Source organism: Trachurus trachurus (assembly GCF_905171665.1).
Source record: "Trachurus trachurus genome assembly, chromosome: 20".
NCBI lineage: Eukaryota > Metazoa > Chordata > Actinopteri > Carangiformes > Carangidae > Trachurus > Trachurus trachurus.
Window position 1 is genome coordinate 224454 of NC_139911.1, and position 23013 is coordinate 247466.

General features: G+C 41.8%; 2 protein-coding genes across 2 annotated transcripts; one reads left to right on the top strand and one right to left on the bottom strand.

Moving 5' to 3' along the window:
- Positions 1-674: 674 nt before the first annotated feature.
- LOC311003938 (tartrate-resistant acid phosphatase type 5-like) lies at positions 675-7054 on the top strand. Its single transcript, XM_083995853.1, has 6 exons — positions 675-813; positions 1666-1856; positions 2259-2386; positions 4183-4374; positions 5716-5863; positions 6700-7054. The coding sequence occupies exons 1-6, from the start codon at positions 759-761 to the stop codon at positions 6952-6954; spliced, it is 969 nt and encodes a 322-aa protein (XP_083851979.1). The 5' UTR covers positions 675-758; the 3' UTR covers positions 6955-7054.
- A 989-nt stretch (positions 7055-8043) lies between these two features.
- On the bottom strand, positions 8044-14626 carry f3a (coagulation factor III, tissue factor a; the record flags this gene model as incomplete). The annotated part of the gene is made up of 6 exons (XM_083995228.1): positions 8044-8319; positions 8638-8803; positions 9071-9252; positions 10443-10636; positions 12845-12956; positions 14569-14626. The coding sequence occupies 6 exons, from the start codon at positions 14624-14626 to the stop codon at positions 8183-8185; spliced, it is 849 nt and encodes a 282-aa protein (XP_083851354.1). The 3' UTR covers positions 8044-8182.
- Positions 14627-23013: the final 8387 nt, after the last annotated feature.

Genomic DNA, 23013 nt, shown 5'->3' on the forward strand with positions numbered 1-23013 from the left:
TGATGCACGTTGCCTTCAGGGACAGTTTTTCATCAACAGTCTCTGTATTTCCCTCTAAAACAACTCTGTGTGGTAACGTTGTGTTATTATCTCATAGCGTGGTGAATGTGCAGCTCACAACTTGTCCACCAGAGCGTTGTGGAGTTGTTGGATTGTGTATTTGATGAGTTTGATGGAGGGAAACCAAGAAATCCCATAATGAGCCTCCGTAGCGTAGCTCTGAGCAGCTCACGGCTCTGCTCCGCCGTTCTAAAAACAGCTTGCACCAAAAATTAAAGGTAACGAACCTACTGCTATGACTATAGGGATTATGGCAAGGGGCCAATTTGACTAAATGTTGAACTATCCCTTTAAGTATGTGTTTTCTGTATGTATTTTTGTTTTTATGTATTAATATAATAATAATATAATATAAGTATGTATTTGTTGATGGTTTGTGTTTGTCACTTATGTAAATGCAGAAGCCAACAGGGATCTAAATAAACTAAACTGAACCTCAGACGACCAGCAGGGGGCGGCGCCGTGCAGCCAATCAACAACAACACTGGGGCCAAAGGTTGAAATGCTTTATCTGTGTGTGTCTGTGTGTGTGTGTGTGTGTGTGTGCGGTTACACAACGTGTGTGTGTCTGAACCTGTTGATGAGTCGTTGATCAGCTGATCGCCTGACTTCCTGTTCCTGTCTGACACAGGAAGTGTGTGTGTGTGTGTGTGAGTGTGTGAGTGAGTGTGTGACGGTTTGAGTCGACAGGTTGAAGCATGAAGATCCTCCAGCTGCTGATTCACCTGAGCTGCTGCTGCCTGACACACACAGGTACACACACACACACACACACACACACACAGCAGCTCTGACTCAGTTTCACTTTGAACCTCAGCGAGTGTGTGTTTGTGTCGGGTTGTTATAGTTCATTAAAACTCAAACTAAAACTAGCAGTGAAACAATAATCTAGTAAACTGAAATAAAAACAAAACTGACAGGAAGAACTGAACTAAACTACAACTAAGACTAAAACTAAATAAAAACTAGTTAATTCCTCAACAATAAAAACTAAACTAAAACTGATTCATCACTTGTTGAACTCACTAAAACTAAACTGAAAAACTAAATAAAAGTAAAAACTAACTAAACTTTTAAAGGGACATCAAGGAGTTTTGGAAGGTGAAGTGTTTTCACTACATTTCCCATGAGCCTCAGCGCACACGGTGAAATTCTTTGACGGAGAAGACGCACAAGATGGACGTCTCGCCAAGAATGTTTTCATTCATCAAGAATTAAAGTCAGAGGTTGGAAGACGATCACATACCGTCGTAGTTCCCACCATAAACGGAGATTCATACGGCGGCGTTATTCTCATGACTCGCCACGAAACCGAAAGTAAAGAAACGCTGGTCGGCTCGCCCAGCATTTCCACCACCACTAATAATAACAAAATAACCATAGAGACAAAACCATAGATTTATCTAAAATGGACCATTAACAAGTGGTAACGGAGATTCATCCACATTATTATCAGACTTTTTATAACCAAATACAAACTCCTGGTTGTCCCTTTAAGGCTATAATAACTGCTGTGTGTGTGTGTGTGTGTGTGTGTGTGTGTGTGTGTGTGTGTGTGTGTGTGTGTGTGTGTGTGTGTGTGTGTGTGTGTGTGTGTGTGTGCAGCAGCCCTGAGGTTTGCGGTGCTGGCCGATTGGGGGGGGCTGCCCCTCCCCCCCTACTGGTCCCCCCACCAGGTTGCCGTGGCAGCAGAGCTGGACCGACTGAGCCGGACCGAGGGTCTGGACCTGGTGCTGAGTCTGGGGGACCACTTCTACTTCGACGGGGTGAAGAGCGTCGACGACCCCCGCTTCAAGGTGAGGGGGAGGGGGGGGGGCTTACACTGTGCTTCTCCCCGTGTGAACGACGACTAACAGTGGAAAACACATCCTTTAAAAATAAAGATGGTGGACACACTAAAACCAGAGATATATGACACGTGCAGCATCTACACGGTGTAAATATCTATATATCTATGGGGTAAAACAGTCTTGGATTGCCTAGTTCATCCACAAACTCACAACTACCACATACAGGCAACAAAATAACAAACTATTAATATATTAACTAGCGGTAACACATATCCCACCCTATGATACGTTACCTGACTCACTCACCTGTTGACCTCTAACCTCTGGTAGCGGAGTCAGGGCCGTCGTTGACCTTTGACCTTCAGCTGACCTCTGACCTCAGTCTGACCTTTGATCTCTGACCTTCAGCTGACCTTTGAGCGAGTCTTCTCGGGGCCCGACCTGCTGCCCGTCCCCTGGTTCCTGATTGGAGGAAACCACGACCACAGAGGAAACATCTCCGCCCAGATGTTCTACTCCAACACGTCACAGAGATGGTGACACACACACACACACACACACACACACACACACACACACACACACACACACACACACACACACACACACACACACAAACTTTCTTCAGCTCATTCAGCATTGATTCAGCAATAGCGTTCAGCTGCTTTCAGCATTCACACGCATTTTCTGCAAGAAATGCTTTCTTTTTCTAGTTTAATTTAATTTAATTTAATACAGTTGTTTTACAATTCTAGTAATTTCCAACCATTTCATACAAAATCAAACTCCTTCAGCATTGATTCAGCAATAGCGTTCAGCCGCTTTCAGCATTCACACGCATTTTCTGCAGGAAATGCTTTCTTTTTCTAGTTTAATTTAATTTAATTTAATTTAATTTAATACAGTTGTTTTACAATTCTAGTAATTTCCAACCATTTCATACAAAATCAAACTCCTTCAGCATTGATTCAGCAATAGCGTTCAGCCGCTTTCAGCATTCACACGCATTTTCTGCAGGAAATGCTTTCTTTTTCTAGTTTAATTTAATTTAATTTAATACCGTTGTTTTACAATTCTAGTCATTTCCAACCATTTCATACAAAATCAAACTCCTTCAGCATTGATTCAGCAATAGCGTTCAGCCGCTTTCAGCATTCACACGCAATTTCTGCAGGAAATGCTTTCTTTTTCTAGTTTAATTTAATTTAATTTAATTTAATACAGTTGTTTTACAATTCTAGTAATTTCCAACCATTTCATACAAAATCAAACTCCTTCAGCATTGATTCAGCAATAGCGTTCAGCCGCTTTCAGCATTCACACGCATTTTCTGCAGGAAATGCTTTCTTTTTCTAGTTTAATTTAATTTAATTTAATACAGTTGTTTTACAATTCTAGTAATTTCCAACCATTTCATACAAAATCAAACTCCTTCAGCATTGATTCAGCAATAGCGTTCAGCCGCTTTCAGCATTCACACGCATTTTCTGCAGGAAATGCTTTCTTTTTCTAGTTTAATTTAATTTAATTTAATACCGTTGTTTTACAATTCTAGTAATTTCCAACCATTTCATACAAAATCAAACTCCTTCAGCATTGATTCAGCAATAGCGTTCAGCCGCTTTCAGCATTCACACGCATTTTCTGCAGGAAATGCTTTCTTTTTCTAGTTTAATTTAATTTAATTTAATTTAATACAGTTGTTTTACAATTCTAGTAATTTCCAACCATTTCATACAAAATCAAACTCCTTCAGCATTGATTCAGCAATAGCGTTCAGCCGCTTTCAGCATTCACACGCATTTTCTGCAGGAAATGCTTTCTTTTTCTAGTTTAATTTAATTTAATTTAATACCGTTGTTTTACAATTCTAGTCATTTCCAACCATTTCATACAAAATCAAACTCCTTCAGCATTGATTCAGCAATAGCGTTCAGCCGCTTTCAGCATTCACACGCATTTTCTGCAGGAAATGCTTTCTTTTTCTAGTTTAATTTAATTTAATTTAATTTAATACAGTTGTTTTACAATTCTAGTAATTTCCAACCATTTCATACAAAATCAAACTCCTTCAGCATTGATTCAGCAATAGCGTTCAGCCGCTTTCAGCATTCACACGCATTTTCTGCAGGAAATGCTTTCTTTTTCTAGTTTAATTTAATTTAATTTAATTTAATTTAATACAGTTGTTTTACAATTCTAGTAATTTCCAACCATTTCATACAAAATCAAACTCCTTCAGCATTGATTCAGCAATAGCGTTCAGCCGCTTTCAGCATTCACACGCATTTTCTGCAGGAAATGCTTTCTTAATGTGATGTAATATCTCTAGGAACTACCCGTCCCTGTACTACCAGCTGGACATGGTCGTCCCCAACACCAACGTGTCTGTGTCCGTCCTGATGATCGACACCGTCGTCCTCTGTGGGAACTCGCTGGACCAGGACCAGCCCGTCGTCCCCGACGACCCCGCGGCCGCGGAGCGCCAGTGGGACTGGATCAGAACCAGACTGAGCCACAGCAGGTCGGTCACACGGTCTATACACGCCGTGACATCACAGCCGTGACATCACAGCCATGACATCACAGACATGACATTATCAATCATTACTTGATTGTCTCAAAGGAGTTTTAAATGGAAAGCAACTGGACTTGGTTAGTTTTCTAGGAAGACGTTTCAGTTCCAGTCTAAGCCTCTTGGATGAAGCTGAAACGTCTTCTAGACAAATAACCAAGTCCAGTTGCTTTCCATTTAAAATTCCTTTGAGACTCTACTAGAGCAGTGTAAAAGAGAGTAAGGACAGCATCGGTCCAATGGCAGCGCCTCCTGGTGGAGGAATATGGGTTTTGCAAAAGAACTGACAACTCTGCATTGTTGGTGAATGAGCAGTGTGGTGTTTTCAATAATTTAAGGACATTTATAGATCACCCACGTTAATAGCATCATTGAGGATCCTTTACAGATAAACATTAACACATAGGCCAGTAAAAAAAACAATAAAAAACAGTTGTCTACATGAATGTTTCAATCTACATTTTATAATAAACAAATTCTAAGTATAATCTGATATGACCAAGACACCTAAAAACAAAAACACGTCAGTTTTCATCAATTTACCAGCAAGTGGGCAACACACATACATTGGAGTGAATGGGTTTTCTGGGCGCTTTTGCAACACCCATATCCTGCCACTAGGGGGCATGAGGCTTTAACCACGGGAGTCAATGGAGGTGTCCTTACTCTGTTTTACAGCTCTAGACACTATGACCTGGACAAATGAGAATATTCACAGGCCCTTTACTTGATTGAACTGCTGACTCAGACTCGTTTGATTCGATCGGGTGTTTGATAGCTTATATATATAGTATAGATAGTCATGGTGACGGTGGGTCGTCATGGTAACTCAATGCAGTTAATGCCAAAAAACAATTGGCATTAACTTGAATGACCTTGATAATGTTTATCAGGTCAGAGCCACTCAGAGTTAAAGGGCCATTCTGTCTAACCCTCTCCACCCATCGACTCACACTTTACACGTTCCCTCGTCAGGCCCTTTGTCCCGTCTGCCGTTAGATTCCTCAATCCGCTGTAGGCGAACCTGTTGGGAAGGATGTACAGTACTGTGATCTGTGATGACTATATGTATCTACATGTATCTATATGTATGTATTGTATCATGTGTGTGCTATGTGAGCTCTACTGTGTTGACTCTCAACTTCTGTTGCAAACCAAATCTCCCTTCGGGGACATTAAGGATTTTCAAATCAAATCAAATCTCTGCCTCAGGGCGGACTACCTGCTGGTGGCCGGTCGTCATGGTGATGGTGTGTCGTCATGGTAACAGTGTGTCTCTCTCTGCCTCAGGGCCGACTACCTGCTGGTGGCCGGTCACTACCCCGTCTGGTCCGTGGGACATCACGGTCCCACTTCCTGTCTGGTGAAGAGACTGAGGCCGCTGCTCAAGGAGTTCAGAGTCTCAGTTTACCTGTCGGGACACGACCACGACATGCAGGTGAGACTGTTCACCCATTCACCCGTTCACTTGTTCACCTGAAGCCTTAACATGACAAAAAAAAATGTTTTGTGTCTTGCCTCACTCCCGAGTCCATGACCAGCAGATAGACACCATCCAGGCTAACACTACCTATACACTTCCAGTGTTTGAGCTAAGCTAATTACGGCGATACGGCTCTATCTCCCTTGTTGCTGCACGCACAGTGGAAAGGATGGTGTCTATCTGCTGGTCATGGACTCAGGAGTGAGGCAAGACACGAAAAAAATGTTGGCGTATCCCTTTAAAGGGACAACGAGGAGTTTGCTTTTGGTTCTAAAAGAGTCTCATATTAATGTGGATGAATCTACATTACCACTTGTCAATGGGTCCATTTTAGATAAATACATCGTTTTGTCTTTATAGGTATTGTGATATTATTATTTAGTGGTCGACTTGCCCAACGTTTCCTAGTTTCTGTTTCCTGGACGCTGCCGGATCGCTGTTTATGGTCTGAACTACAACGGTATTTGATCGTCTTCCAACCTCCAACTTTCATTCTGGATCAATGAAAACATTCTTGATCAAATGTTTTCACTTTCGTCCGTCTTGCGCCGGTCCAAGAATTATTTCACCGTGCGTGCTGAGGCTCATGGGAAATGTAGTTACAACACTTCACTTTCCAAAACTCCTGGTTGTCCCTTTAACTACCTGTGATGTTGTTGAGGCAGAAACTCTTTGTAGGGTCTGTGTCAATGTGTTTAAACCAGTTTAAACCTGTTTGAACCAGTTTAAACCAGTTTGAACCAGTTTAAACCAGTTTCCACCGCCGCTGCGCTGTGATTGGCTCGTTACAGTTCATCAGAGAGGATGATGGGAGCTCGTACGTGGTGAGCGGCAGCGGCATGGTGAGCGACCCCTCCTCCTCCCACCGCGGCGCTCTGCCGTCGGCGTGGCAACTCTACTCCAGCCCCGTCAACCACACGCTGGGGGGCTTGGCCGTCGTCACGGTGACCGAGCGCCACATGACGGTCACCTTCCTGCAGACCGACGGGAAGTGTGTCTACGAGGCGACGCTGCCGCCGCGCGCCACCAGAGGACACGCCCCCTGACCAGAGACCACGCCCCCTGACCATAGGCCACACCCCCTGACCAGAGGATTCACTGCACTGCAAAAACTCTACATCTTTACAAGAATATTTGTCTTATTTCTTGTCAAAATGTCTCATTTCTAGTCAAAACTAATCTCTTTTCACTTAAAATAAGACTCATCACCTAAAAATGAACTTGTTTTTAGATCATTTTCACTTGTTTCAAACTAATTTTCAATTTAAATACGTTTTTTGTGCTTGTAATAAGAAAGAAAAACTTGCTCCACTATCAGATTTTTCTACTTATTAAAAATTTACTTGTTTTTAGATCATTTTCACTTGTTTCAAACAAATTTTCTTTATGCTCGTGATAAGGAAGAAGAACTTGCTCCAATATCAGATTTTTCTACTTATTTAATAACTGCTTTTAATGTGATGAGTCTGATTTTAAGTAGAATTAGATTTTTGCAGTGTGTAACTATGGAAACGAGAGTCACCTGCTCAGGCACTTCCTGTTTGAGTCACAGACGCCAAAGAATCCAAAACAACAACGTTCATCTTCATCTTTCGTCCAGACTGTGGAACCATTGTAGAACATGTTTGTATGCAAAGCTAAACACTGAACAGTGGGGAAGACTCTGTACTTTGTATTTAGTGTTTTTCTTTTCTTTTTTTACTCTTATTTCTGTCTTTTTATTATTTTATTGTGCTTTTATGGCGATATGGACCCCCTTGGATCTGAAATAAAGAAATGAATGAATCTTCATCTTGTTGTTTAAAACATTTATTCTCTACAGACGAACAGCTTCATATACAAACGAGTTAATTCAGTGAAACTTGATAATTTATATAAAAATAATATTTACAACTTTTTGATCCCAAAAAACTTTTCCCATAAAGATTCACAGACTCCCAAAGATCCCGGTGACGGTGAGAGCGTTCACTACGACTACGAATAAATAACCAGCTGGCAGTGTTGCAGTGATACAGCTTCAGTGTTTCTCTCTCTCTGTGTGTGTGTGTGTGTGTGTGTGTGTCAGTGTCTGTGTCAGTGTGTGTGTGTGTGTGTCTGTGTGTGTGTGTGTCAGTGTGTGTGTCAGTGTGTGTTGATATGTGTCAGTGTGTGTTACACAGTCAGTTCAGTTTCACAGAAACCAGATGAAGAGATTCCAGTGTTCGACCTCAGATCAGTCGGCTGTTGCTCCACAGCCGTCAGTGTCAGTGTGTGTGTCAGTGTGTGTGTGTGAGTCTATATGACGGCCTCGTCCTTCCCCGTGGTCGTAGTGTTTCTGCAGCGTTTGCAGCAGAAGACGGAGACTCCGATGACGATGCCGATGAGCAGCAGGATGAGGAAGATCGCCCCGGCGATGACGCCCACCGAGTACACTGGAAACACATTCAACATCTTACCAAGAATATTTGTCTCATTTCTAGTCAAAATAAATCTCATTCTACTTAAAATAAGACTCATCACATTAAAAGCAGCTTGTTTTTAGACACTTTTTACTTCTTTCAAACAGATTTTCACTTGAAATAAGTAGAAAAATCTGATAGTTTTTCTTTCTTATTACAAACACAAAAAACCTCCTTTCACTGGCAGATTTTTCTACTTATTTCAAGTGAAAATGAGTTTGAAACAAGTGAAAATGATCTAAACCTGGTCCTGGTCCTGGTTCTGGTCCTAAACCTGGTGGTGGTCCTCACCTTGCAGGATGCTCTGGTCGGGGTTGGAGCACTGCGTGTGGCTCATGTGGCCCAGCTGGTGGCTGAATTGGCGGCTGGGGACGAAGGCCTGGACGTTGAAGCAGTAGCTCTCTCCTCGGTCCAGACCGCGCAGCGGCATCTCGTTGGTCTGGAAGTCCGCCGTTTTCTACACACACACACAAAGACAGATGGTTAGTTTTAAAATGAAACTAAGAGATTATTATTTTCATCGCAATTTTGACCATTAGTAGCCTATATTTGTAAATTGGGTCTTGGCATCCTTGTTGTGTAGCGATTCAATGTAGGAGTGGGTAATAGATGTTAAGTGTTTGCATTGGATGTTTTGTTTTGTATGTGTATGTATTAAGTATGTGTTTTCTGTATGTATTTTATGTGTGTATTAATGTGTTGTGTGTTAATGGTTTGTACTGACCTTGCCGGTGCTCTTGTTCCTCCGGTACGTGACTCGGTACTGCAGCTGATCCTGGAACACATCTCTGATGCTGAGCTGGCGGCCATCTTTAAAGATGGCGGTGAGCGGGTCGGTGACGAACAGGGTGATGGTCCTCTGGTCCTCGCTGACCTTCAGCCGGAAGTCAGGACGGCCAATCTCAGCTGGGGGGAGGGGGGGGGGGGGGGGTTGATTAATATCAGGATAAACAACTTTATTATAATAACATCTAGAATTTGTATTTCCTGAAGGAAATGCGTGTGAATGCTGAAAGCCGTTGCTGAACCATGCTGACAAAGACATGCAAGAAACATGTCTAAGGCAGGAACTGAACCCACAACGAGCAATCAAGAAATGCACATGTGCTTTTAAAGGATTTATCTCAAAAACGGTACAAGATATGAAAAAGTTGTACACAGGTTGAATACATTAGAAGTTTGTCTACAGATCAGAATTTGAATGAAGTCTGAAGGTGAAAGTATGTGGAAGCAAATGAGGTTCAAAGTAGGACCAGTAGTTTCAGAGTTTGAAGACTTCCAATGTATTTCTAATGGGACAAAAAAAATCTGAACTATTTGAATATTTTAAAAAGTATAAATAGTTGAAAAGAGAAAAAGTCATTACGATAATGTCCAGAAAAAGCTGCACAATTTGATATTTTAATTGTTGAAATAGCACAAAGTATGAAGGACTAGAAGCGGCCCAAAAAATGGCGGAAAGTAGTAAGAACTAGAATTGGTATTTCCTGAAGGAAATACGTGTGAATGCTGAAAGCCGTTGCTTTATTTTGACCATTTTATGGCAGATACTGCACTTTGCCTTGGTTTCACAGTGCTTTTTTGGATGGACAGCAAAATAAAAAGCCCAATAACTCTGGAAAATTTATCAGAACCAACATCAAATTCTACCAGATTGAAGAGAATATGTCTTTACACTTTGATTGGTCAAAAAAAAAAAGTTGAAAAACTGCAGATACTGCACTTTGCCTTTGTAGAGCAGTAATGATCAGTGTTTGATTATAGATAAATAACTGTGTCAGTCAGTGGAATAATGATTAATAAATGAATAATGTTATTAATAAAGAGCTGCTGTACATAGCCCATCATAATGTAGCCTACTAATCTTTTTCTTTTTCATTTTACGCAACTGCAATGTAAATGTTTGTTCTTGTTTTTTGTTCTTGTTTTTTGTTCTTGTTTTTCTTATTGTTATCATGTCTACTTTTGTATATGTTTTTTCGTGCACAGTCCCTTTATGTTGTGCTGTTAAACTTCTCTTGAAAAAACCAATAAAAATATTATTTAAAAGATAAATAATAATGAGCTGGTGTGTCCAGCAGGGGGCAGCAGCTTACTGTCGGTGTAGGGGGTGAAGCGGGAGGAGGAGGTGAAGGGGAACTCCAGCAGGTCAGAGGTCACGCCGCGCGGCGGCACCGACAGCACGTCGGCCGTGTATTCGGCGTGAAGGTCGCTCAGCGAGGTCGACAGGTCGCACAGCGTCGCCGCCGACCGGAAACACAGAGGGTTCTTCTGCTTGTCCTGGCCCACGCTGCACAGGGAATCGAACACGTTAGTTACACTGGCCGCCGCTGCACCGTTGCAGCTGTTTGTTAAAGGGATAGTTCAACATTTAGTCAGATTGGCCCATTGCCATAATCCCTACACTGCAAAAATTCAAAATCTTACCAAGAATATTTTTCTTATTTCTAGTCAAAACAAATCTCATTATACTTAAAATAAGACTCATCACATTTAAAAAGCAGCTTGTTTTTAGACACTTTTTACTTCTTTCAAGCAGATTTTCCACTTGAAATAAGTAGAAAAATCTGACAGTGGAGCAAGTTTTTCCCTCTTATTACAAGCACAAAAAAACGCTATGGAGGCTCATTAGGGGATTTCTTGGTTTCCCTCATCATCAAACTCATCAAATACACAATCCAATGGGCCAATTTGACAAAATGTTGAACTGTCCCTTTAAATTACACATATACATAGCATTTAAAACACAACTGAAAACATGGCCGACTGAAAACCAGCAGCTCTGTGAACACTAAGGTCCTTCTCTTATTTTAGAAGAATACTGACAATAGTTATTAGCACTTTACTCCATTACACTTTATTACAGATGCACTTTAATGAATCTTAAAGGGATAGTATCATTTTTTTAAAGTGGGGTTGTATGATCTCCAAATAGCCCCTAAGTACTTAACCAACTAACCAACTGCTGATCGGCGGGCGCTAACCCTGGGCGGAGGGATACGTGAGTTGGTTAGGTCCAAATAAAAACTGTGTTTTTCCTGCACTTTGAAGGGCTGGAAAAAATTATATTATAGTGAACAATGGAACTGTGTATTTATTTTCAGGTAAAACCTCGTTTAGGCCGTGAAAATAGGCCGTTTCTTTGGGTCTGTTCACAACACTGTATGTTGTAAATCTCTGGGCAGGGCTATTATGGGCTGGCGTTGCTAACGGGAGGAGCGCAGAGAGTCTTCTACTGCAATTAAAGTACTTAGGGGCTATTTGGAGATCATACAACCACACTTTAAAAAATGATACTATCCCTTTAACAGCGCTATATGACACTTCTGTCGATTAAAGGAGTATTATCGCAAAATTCGGCCACTAGATGGAGCCAGGCGGAGCTTATCAGATATAAACAAGTGGGCAGCTGTCAGAGAGAGAGAGCAGCCTCGTTTAGTCCCCTCCCCCCCTCCCCCCCTCCCCCTCCTCCCTCCTCCTCCCCCCTCCTCCTCCCTCCTCCTTCCTCCTCCTCCCTCACCAGGCCGAATGAACGTGCAATCGCGGGAAAAAGAAAACTCGCTAGTGGAAGCGGCAGCTCTACGTCGCGCACAACCACAACAACGACAACAACAGCAACTGCAACTTCCTCCTCCTTAATAACGCAGAGAGGACAGCTGAAGAAAGACACGGGACGTGGAGACAAAGTGTTCTACCAGCGATTCAGTGACTGTGAGCAGCCTGACACTGCTACATTACTTACTGTTGCATATTTGTCCGGTTCGGAGGTCTGATTTGCGAGTTCCGAGTGCATTTTAACGCAGCAAGCGCCGGGCCGGCTTGGATCATAACAAAGACAAATGCTGCATTTGCCCCACGGACACTATACTGTTGGCGATTTTTTTTGTAAATTTAGTTATGGCTCCCCCCGACCCATCTTTTACATATGTCAGCTTATTTTATGCTATTACTGCTGTATTTGCGATAATGCTCCTTTAAATGTATTTTAATATTATACTACTCCTTGCTCCTTCTGACTGAAGCTACTGTGTGATATACATTGTATATATTGTGATATATGATATTTGTACCATGTTGTACTTTGTTCCATGTCTAATGTTGTTTTAGTGTAGTAGTAGTAGTAGTAGTAGTAGTAGTAGTAGTAGTAGTAGTTTTAGTGTGAAGCTGCAGATGAAAATGAGCTGTAGAGTTAAATCTGGTTATTTATTATGTTCATGAATTATGACTCGTTTCCTCTTCCCGACACAAACACACACACACACACACAGACACAGACACACATACACACACACAGACACAGACACACATACACACACACACACACACACACACACACACACACACACACACACACACACACACACACCTCTCATTCCCAGACGTTTGTACTGGACCAGTATCGGCCTTATCACTTCCTGTCTCCACTGACCCCCCCCAGGTGTGTGTGTGTGTGTGTGTGTGTGTGTGTGTGTGTGTGTGTGTGTGTGTGTGTACTCACACAGCGTACTGCACGGTGTAGGCGTACTCGGCCCCCGGCGTCGGCCCCCAGCTCAGGATCGTCTTGAAGTTTGTCGACGTCCAGGTGAGGTTCTGAGCCCGGGGGAAGGAACCTTCAAAATAAAAGACTTCCTGTCACACACTTCAAAATAAAAGACGTGTATACAGAAGCAAAAGTACGAATAAATGTGAAACAAAGATGTATATCAATTACAGGAGTCAATCAATGGAATCATCTAGAATTAGAAATCAAACTGTGCAAAGTTATTCAAAAATAATAATATTATTAATTAATATAAAACTGAATTATAAATACCAGTGAGCTTATAAACTGCTGCATGGAGAATATGCAGGTTTTTTTTGTTGTTCTGTAAAATGAGTGAATGGAAAATGTTAATTTAAGAAGGGTAAAGGCAAAATAATCTGATGCTTCAGCCTCTTACACCTTTATGGTCGAAGTGCCTTGTATTAGGCTACTTGTTGTGTGTTTGTTCTGATTTGTTCTGTTTTGTTTTGTATTTATATCTTTATATTTGTCTATTGTATTTGTTTTTATAAGACTGAAATAAACACTGAAGTAAAACTAAAACTAAACTTCCTGTCAGACACTGGTCAAAACTTTATAAGGAAAGGGAAAATAAGTATCTGATCCCCTGCTGATTTTGTGAGTTCGCTCCCCCACAAAGAAATAGACGATCTATAAAGTTTTTATGGTGAATTTATTTTAGAGAGACAGAATATCAGAAAGAAATCCAGAAATAATATCACCATAAAGGTTATAAATTAATTTACATTTGATCAACTGAAATAAGGGCCAAAAAACAGCAGGGGATCAAATACTTTCATATCTCTTCATATTTAGTAGCTGCGTATAATATCCGTATATTTCTATTTTAAACTCATAACAATGTGGTTTTCTGGATGAACATTTGCATTTATGGATGTAACATTCTCCTTGTAGAATAAAAATATTCAACAAAAACAATTCCTTTCCCTTAAGTTTTTCCCAAAGTTTAATCTTGATGTCAAACATTTCAACATGTCTTCTAGTTCCATCCAAAACAAATAACCACATTCCAACCAAGATGGCAGATATGTTCCTCCTGTCTTTGACATGAACATCTTTACATCTGGTCAACTGGTCAAAACGCACAGGTGATTAAAGCGTTATGACGTCAGAGACGATCAGCTGATCGATGAGATTCAGGTTCGATCTCCTGCAGCTTCTTAAAACTGAGTTTAAACCGAGTTACATAGAGATAAAGATTAACGTGAAATAAAATAAAATAAATAGTTCATCATGTTGTGAGTGGAACAAAATGGACCAATCAGAGAGGAGGAGAAACAGACTCAGTGTTTAGAGTATTTTCATCAAAACTATAAATAGATATATAAGAGTTAAAAAGACTTTTAGTAAAACCTTTAAAACGCTCGCGCACACACACACACACACACACACACACACACACACACACACACACACACACACACACACACACACACACACACACACACGCACACACACACACACACACACACACACACACGGTGCCTGCAGCTACTTCACACCAGAATCAAAGGCTGTGTGTGTGTGTGTTCTAACTGTAAATCTGTGTGTGTGTGTGTGTGTGTGTGTGTGTGTGTGTGTGTGTGTGTGTGTGTGTGTGTGTGTGTGTGTGTGTGTGTGTGTGTGTGTGTGTGTGTGTGTGTTAGTCTCGGACTCACCTGAGACGGTGTGTAGTAGCAGCAGGACGCACGCGGCGGCGGCGGCTTCGGGCTTCATGGTGTAGTAATAAATGTTGTATTAACCCTTTAATCCTTTAATTCGCTGTAACGGGGGTTTTCCTCGGTGCCCTCGCGCTCGCTGCTTTCGGTTCTGTCCCGTTTCAGCCTCGCGCTGCGTTTATAACGGCGCCGGGCGGAGCCAAATAAGGAATGTCCGGTGGTGACGTCACAGCAGACACAAAGCTCGAGCCGCAGCATGATGAAAGAGTCCTGGTATTCACAGTATTACAGTAGTACAGGTACTATAAATACTCCTGGTATTCACAGTATTACTGTAGTAGGCTACTACTAATAACTGTTGGCTGCAATACTATTAATAATACTCTCTTTTTTTTTTAACAATGTTTTTATACATTTATAATAAGAACATACAAAGCACAATGACAGAAGCCACACAAGTTGCACAATGAGATGCAGGTGAACCTCGCTGCATACACATACATACAGAAAAGATAAACACACACACAAACATACATACCCACATAAAATAAAAAATAGAATAAGATAAAATAAAATAAAATAAAACTGTCACACACAGAATAGCTCTACAGATAAATATAGTCTATTGTTGCTGGAGAAAGTCTAAGGGCCCACACTTCTTCAGATTCTTCTACTTTACCCCTGATTACATAAGTTAGCTGTTCTAGTGTAACATACATTACCTTCTCTCTAATCCAAGACTGTGTAGATGATATTTCAGTGTCTCTCCAAGACAAAGTGACCGTCCTCCTGGCCTGCAGGAGGCCAACGTTGATCAGACCTGGATACCTGTAGTTTTACTTAGAGTGTGAACAACAGTTTAGTTCTCATACACAGTGAATTAAAGTTCCTTCCTCAGTCAAACATTTCACACAAGTATCTGGAGTGTCAGGGACCGTTTGTTGAGTTTCTCAGGGGGTTAATAGCATTAGTAGTAGTAGTACCAGTAGTATTACTAGTACTATTAATATTATTAGTTATTAGTAGTTATTATTAGTTATTATTAGTTATTAGTAGTTATTAGCAGTAACAGTTATTTCTAGTGACTGAGTGTTTTGATTCATCTCGTCTGAGTCGTCAGTTTTTTTCCTTCACTCCGCTTCACTTCCTCTGTTGCTGTGTCTCACCCTGAGCTTTCTCCTGATGTTCCCTGGTAAAAGGGTTTTTTCCTCAGTGGATGTGAAGGTCCAAGGGCAGAGGATGTTGTTATTATGGGATGTAAAGCCCTTTGAGACAGACTGGAGGTAAAAACAGACTATTAATTATTGATTATTGGTCTCTTGATATGATGATGAACATGTTTTGAATTTAACAGTTGGAATTTTTTTTTAAATCTTTTTCCTTCTTAGAAATCCTGTTTTTCCCCCGAGTCGGTCACTATGAGTCAAAACCACACACACACACACACACACACACACACACACACACACACACACACACACACACACACACACACACACACACACTGTAACTGACTTACCTCCTCTTATTGGTCTATATGCAGAAGTGAATTCACCAATATGTTCTTAGAAGAAACTTAAAACAGAAGTAAGCGATCCGGTGGTTTTGGCTAATGCTGCGTTCCAGGCAGGCTTTTGAAACCGTAAATTACAGCTTCAAGTCACAACTTATGACTTTGTAGCGTTCCAGGCAACCCACTCGTGTTTCTCCGACCTGTTTTACCTGTGAAAGTCACTATAACGGCCACTCGTAACTTCTGACCCGTGAACTCGTACCAGATCGAACTGGTACCACTTCACAGGTCGGAAAAACACCAGTTACGGGTTGCCTTGAACGCACCATAACGTCTTGTCAGCAGATGGAGTTAGCAGTCCCCGCCCTCGTCATGGATCTATTGGTCCTCGTCCCTACGTCACCACATTCAGGCGCATCCCTTGGCTGCACACACAGAGAGGACTGCCCCTTTATGCCGTTCTCTCTCCTCATTGGATAAAGGTTGTAGGATACAAGGAAAGTTTTCTCCTGGGCTCAGAGCAGAGCAGAGTGACTGACAGACCCGTGTTTCAGACCAAACACTCTATAGAAGTGATTGCTGTCGGAAGATACAACTATTTAAGACTTAGATTAACACAAACATTCACCTTACTTCTGCTTTAAGAAGGAAGTTGGAGAATACGACTTCTCCTCTTTTTTCTTCTTAAGACTGAAGTTAAGGAGAAAAATGACACTTAAGCAGATTCTTTTTCTAAAGAAGTTTTTGTGAATCTGGTCTCAGATCTTTACTGATGTTGTTCACTTTAACTCATGTGAGAAAGAAAAACACTGACTCTCTGTCGGTGTTTCTGACTGTTACAACTCTGATGATGAGAGGAAGAACCACAGTTTTACATGAATAAACTTTAACAACGTCTCAGCTGTAAATGTTTAAAACTTTATTAGTAACAACAGTCAAACAGAGAGCTGCTAGCAGTAGTAGTAGTAGTAGTATTAATAGTAGTAGTGTTAGTAGTAGTAATAGCAGAGTGATGTGCTGCTTCATGGATTCTCTGATGTTTCAGTTTCCAACCACAAAGTGACGACACCAGTCTGGAGGAGCTGTGACATCATGGAGCTGTGTGTGTGTGTGTGTGTGTGTGTGTGTGTGTGTGTGTGTGTGTGTGTGTGTGTGTGTGTGTGTGTAGTGTGTAGTGTGTACAGTAGTAGTAGTAGTAGCTGGACACGGTGACATCATGATGAGTGACAGCTCAGTGAGTCACATCAGACAGGTCAACTGTGTGTGAATGAACTATAAATAAACTCTGCACATGTTCATCATTTACACACGGGATAGAACTGAACTGAATAGAACATAATAGAATAGAATAGAGTATAATAGAATAGAATAGAGTATAATAGAACAGAATAGACCATAATAGAGTATAATAGAATAGAATAGAATAGAATAGAATAGAGTATAACATAATAGAACATAATAGAATAGGACGAATCGCCTTGTTGTTTACAACTACTTCCGGGTAGAAAACCAGCATTCGAACAATAGTGACGGACGAGAGTTTCGCTATATTTATCTACTTTTCATGTCACTATATCACCGTTTAGACTAATCTGATGTTTGTAAAGTCTATAAAACCAATGATTGGACAAACATTACTATTTCTGTGTGCACATTTTTGTAATTAGTCATGGTTATCATAGATTAGCCGGGCTAACGGTTAGCTACCTGTTTAACTTTAATAACTCAGTGACTCAATAAACGCTCCATGAAAAAATATTTTCTCCAGCGGATATCTGAGTTCCAACATGACTGAGCTAACTGGAGTAGTTTCATGTCGTGTCCGACAATGGGAGGGTTTTAACAGCTGACGTCCTGATGTTAGCTTAGCTACCGTTAGCTTAGCTACCGTTAGCTGTCCCTGTCAGCTGCAGCCACTGATGCTTTCTAGACACCGTGATTCCCCCAAACTGGATAAATACAACACATAGCAACACAAAACACACACACAGAAATAGTAATGTTTCTTCAATCATTTCAGATTTGTCTAAACGGTGATAGGGCGTGAAAAATATGATATATATAGCTAAACTCTCGTTCGATACTATTGATCTCATTCAAATTACGTGCTGGTTTTCTACCCGGAAGTAGAATGTAAACAACAAGGCGATTCGGTCTATAGAGTATAATAGAATAGAATAGAATAGAATAGAATAGAATAGAATAGAATAGAATAGAGTATAACATAATAGAACATAACATCCTTTATTGTCATTGTCACATGTAGAACAGATTTTAAACGCTGCAGCATCAAGATCAATAACAGAATCTGCTCTGTGAAGGAGCGTTGAATAAATAAAGTTTAACAATGAAATAAAACAAACTCACCACCATACACACATAAACACATACATATATATTATATTCTATATTCTATAGATTAATGGTAACACACACACACACACACACACACACACACACTCATGTCTATGAACCATGTGGAATAAAGACCCAGTGAAGCGTCTCCATGGCGACCACCAGGATAAATCTCCTGTGGCTCTTGTTGTTTGTCTGTTTTTCCCTCAGAGTCTCCATGTGGCACCGAGCCAGACCCCCCCCCCTCTAAACCCCTCTACCCCCTCTACCCCTCTCTAACCCCCCCCACCTCCCTCCCTACTGGGGCCTCTGCTCCACCACCGCTCCACCGCTCCTCTTCTCCTCTGTTCCTCTGTTCCTGTGTCTGCTCCCTGGCTGCGGTGCTGAATACCAAGGCAGAGCTCTGACGCTCTGACGCTCTGACGGGAAAGACTGAATGTAAATCCATGAGTGCACAGTTCTTTCCAGTGGCAGCGAGCCGGCACACACACACACTCTAACTACACACTACACACACTACACACACACACACACTACACACTGCACAGACTCTCACAAACAGACACAGACACGTTCATGACGTTTTTTCTGTGGAAAAGCTTCATTCGTCCTAAAAGTTCAAAGAGTTTCTGTTCACTTCTGTGAACGCCGTTCTCTTCAACAATTAAGTTCAGAGCTTTACATCTCCCCTAAGTATCTATTTGTGAAGATAATATCATTTATCAAACTTATGCCGCTGACTGTGAACTCCGCAGTGCAACAATGAGCAAGGATGAGTGTACAGATTTTAATCTCCCGGTGGTATACAGGCTATCTCACTTTAAATACTTAGGGGTAAATGTATTTGCATCTTTAGAAAAAACAATAACTACATAGCATCATTACTAGGTTGTTATGGAGAGGCAGACGAGCCAGAATAAAGCGCCAATCTGCAAAGAAAGAAGGAATTAGGAGGCTTATCAGTCCCTCATTTTAAAATTGACTGAAACATTAACAGACGTTAGACAACGTGGACCCCGAGCCTAGAGCACCAACAGAAGCTTTTCATAACATGTAGATAAGAAAGCAGATGATTATAAAATTTACATTCAGTTTACTATGGTTCAGATGTTCAATGGTTGCAGCTTATATATATAAACTAAGTCATTTAATATTTAGCTTTTTCTTGCTCTCATCTAGCTCGGTCCAGAGCTGCAGCCGTCTCCATGAAAAAGACAGTCTCGTTCTTTTTTATCTTCTTCATATTTTTTCCCAGTAATTAGGCCTAGGTGTTTTTTCCTGGTATCATATATGCTGAGGACCGCAGACCGGAACAAGCTCACACAATCTGTGGTTGGTTTTATGGATGATTTGATGCATCACACAGGTGTTGTGAAATGTCCTTTAATCCAGTATATAATAGACCAGGGGTTCTCCACTAGTCTCACTCTGGGCTCCACATCTTCCCATGGTCATTAAGTCGCGACCCACTTTTATGGAATTCAAACCAAGATTTTTTTTTTAAGCCTTTAAAAACTCATTCTGCTCTTTATTGAGCAAAGTGCATTTCAACGATATATTTGACTTCTAATGCATCTTTGCATTCAGAGCATGTTCACAAAAGTGAATAAATATCAAATTGCACAAAATAAAGACCCACAAAACAAAACAAGACTCACTGCATTCAGGCCACATTACTGTAATAAGAAACTGATATCTTTGCATTCTGAGTCGGTGCATATTCTCATTTGTCCAGGTCATAGTATTTCGAAGGAGGTTAAATCGAAAGCAACTGGACTTAGTTATTTGTCTAGGAAATAACTAAGTCCAGTTGCTTTCGATTTAACCTCCTTTGAAATTTACATTCAGAGCAAATGGAGCAAATAATCATAAAGTGAGGAGGAGCATTACAACTGCATGTGTTCACGTGTCTTGTGTGTCTTTCAATATAAGTTATTTTTCAAAATAAAAGACATGTCCAACATCAGATGAGCATTAAATATTATTTATTTTTTTGACCAGCTGTCCGCGACCCATCCAGAACGGGTCTAGACCCACTGTTGGGTCCCGACCCACCAGTTGAGAACCACTGCTTTATTATCCTAAAAGTTTCTGTGTCGACTGAACTGAAGACACCAACTGAGACACAGAGAGAGACAGAGGACATGAGGACACAGAGACACTGAGACACTGAGACACAGCAACGTAGTGTTTCTGTCTCTGCTCCAGTGGTCTCCTCTCCAGGTTTCTGTGCAGCAGAGAAAGTGGATTCAGCTTCACTTTAAATAGAAGAAACAAAGAGGTGGTGAGCTCATAGCTCATCAGTCACAGGGAGGAGGAGGGGGAGGAGAGGAGGGGGAGAGGGGGGGGGGGGTTAATGACATTCCCAGGCTCAGAGCAGCAGCAGCAGCAGCAGCAGCAGCTCTCGGTTCAGAGATGGTTCCAACATGGCCGCTGCCTCAGACTGAGACTGATTCTTCAGCAGAGTAAAAGGCGGCGCGGCGCAGACCGAGGAGGAAGCAGCGGATCAGATGATCGAGGGTTTGATCCCGTCTGTGTTTACCACAGTCTGTGGTGTTTACGCTCTGACTTCCTGCCGTGATGTCATCGAGGGGGCGGAGCCTCAGGCCTCATTGTGACATCACCACACAATACATAAAACACTACAATACATAGAAACAAACCACTGAGAGAGGAGTTGGAACGCTGCACTAAACATCACTGGACTGGACCAGGACCAGAACCAGGACTAGAGACCAGGACCAGGACCAGAACCAGGACTAGAGACCAGGACCAGGACCAGCTGGTCCTCCAGCTCCTCTGCTCCTGTTTGTTTCTGGTTCTGAGGAACAGGAAGTCTCCTCCTCCTCCGTCGGGGCGTTTCTGTCACTTCCTGTTTTCATCCTCATGGTGTTGATTCACTCAGACAGATTCTGTCTGAGTCCTGGTCCGACCCGTAGACCTGAACCAGCTCCTGGGTCTGGTAGGACTCAGCAGAACTCAGTAGCACCGGCTCCTGAGCTCAGACCCGGTCCAGTCCGGTCCGGTCCAGGCTGGTTCATGGAGAATCCCAACCAGGAAACTGAGTCCTTGTGGAGCGTCTTGGTTTCTAAACCCTCTCTGTCCAGCTGGTTTTCATTTCCTGCAGCAGACGACGATGATGAAGCAAATCAGAGAAGAGAAAACTGCTGCTTCATCTTCACCAGTTAAAGGTACAGTCTGGAGTTTAGTTGCTCCTCCTCTGGGGCTAAGCTACGTAGCCTCCTGCCCCAGACAGCAGCCGTTGTCATGACAACAAAGGAAAGGAAACACAGTCTGAGTGAAGCTCTGGAGCCGCGGACCGATAGCCGACCGTCACCGACACCGGGAGCCTCTGGTGTTATGTTGTTGTGTTGTTATGTTGTTGTGGTGAGCTGGGAAGACGGTGTTAGCGGCTGATGCTAACTGCTACCGCTAGCCGAAGTTAGCATCGAGCTAGCTCACTGCAACGGCCCTAATCCTTGTTACCAGTGTCGGTGACGGTGGGGAATCGGTCCGCGGCTCCAGCGCTTCACTCAGACTGTGTTTCTTTTACTTTGTTGTCATGACAACTGCTGCTGAGAGAGAGAGACGTGCTAGCTGCTAGCACTCATTAGCATCAGACAGCTAGTGCAGCTAGCACTCGTTAGCATCAGAGACAGCTAGTGCAGCTAGCACTCGTTAGCATCAGAGACAGCTAGTGCAGCTAGCACTCGTTAGCATCAGACAGCTATTGCAGCTAGCACTCGTTAGCATCAGACAGCTAGTGCAGCTAGCACTCGTTTGCATCAGACAGCTATTGCAGCTAGCACTCGTTAGCATCAGAGACAGCTAGTGCAGCTAGCACTCGTTAGCATCAGAGACAGCTAGTGCAGCTAGCACTCGTTAGCATCAGAGACAGCTAGTGCAGCTAGCACTCGTTAGCATCAGACAGCTAGTGCAGCTAGCAGCCCTGAGCTACTACTCTGCTGCACGGAGCTTCACCTGAGCTCCGTCATTGGCTGGAGAGAAAACACAGACTCTCTCTCCATAGATCTACGCTCTCTAGCTCCACACAGAAACGTCCACGTGCAACAAAACCTGAACAAAACAGAGCAAAAGACCAAAACACAGGCAGCAGCCCCCACCACACACACACTGCAAAAACTCAATATCTTACCAAGAATGTTTTTAAGACACTTTTTACTTTTTTCAAACATATTTTCACTTGAAATAAGTAGAAAAATCTGATAGTGGAGCAAGTTTTTCTTTCTTATTACAAACACAAAACAACCTGCTTTCACTGGCAGATTTTTCTACTTATTTCAAGTGAAAATTTGTTTGAAACAAGTGAAAATGATCTAAAAACAAGTTAATTTTTAGGTGACGAGTCTTATTTTAAATGGAAAGAGATTAGTTTGAATAGAAATGAGACATTTTGACAAGAAATAAGACAAATATTCTTGGAAAGATTTGGAGTTTTTGCCGTGCAGGACACGAAGCCCAGAGGTGATGATTAAGACGGATTTCATTTGTACAAGTCTAATGTTTATTTTTGGGCACAAAACTCTTTAAACCTTTAAAGGAACTTGGGACAATAA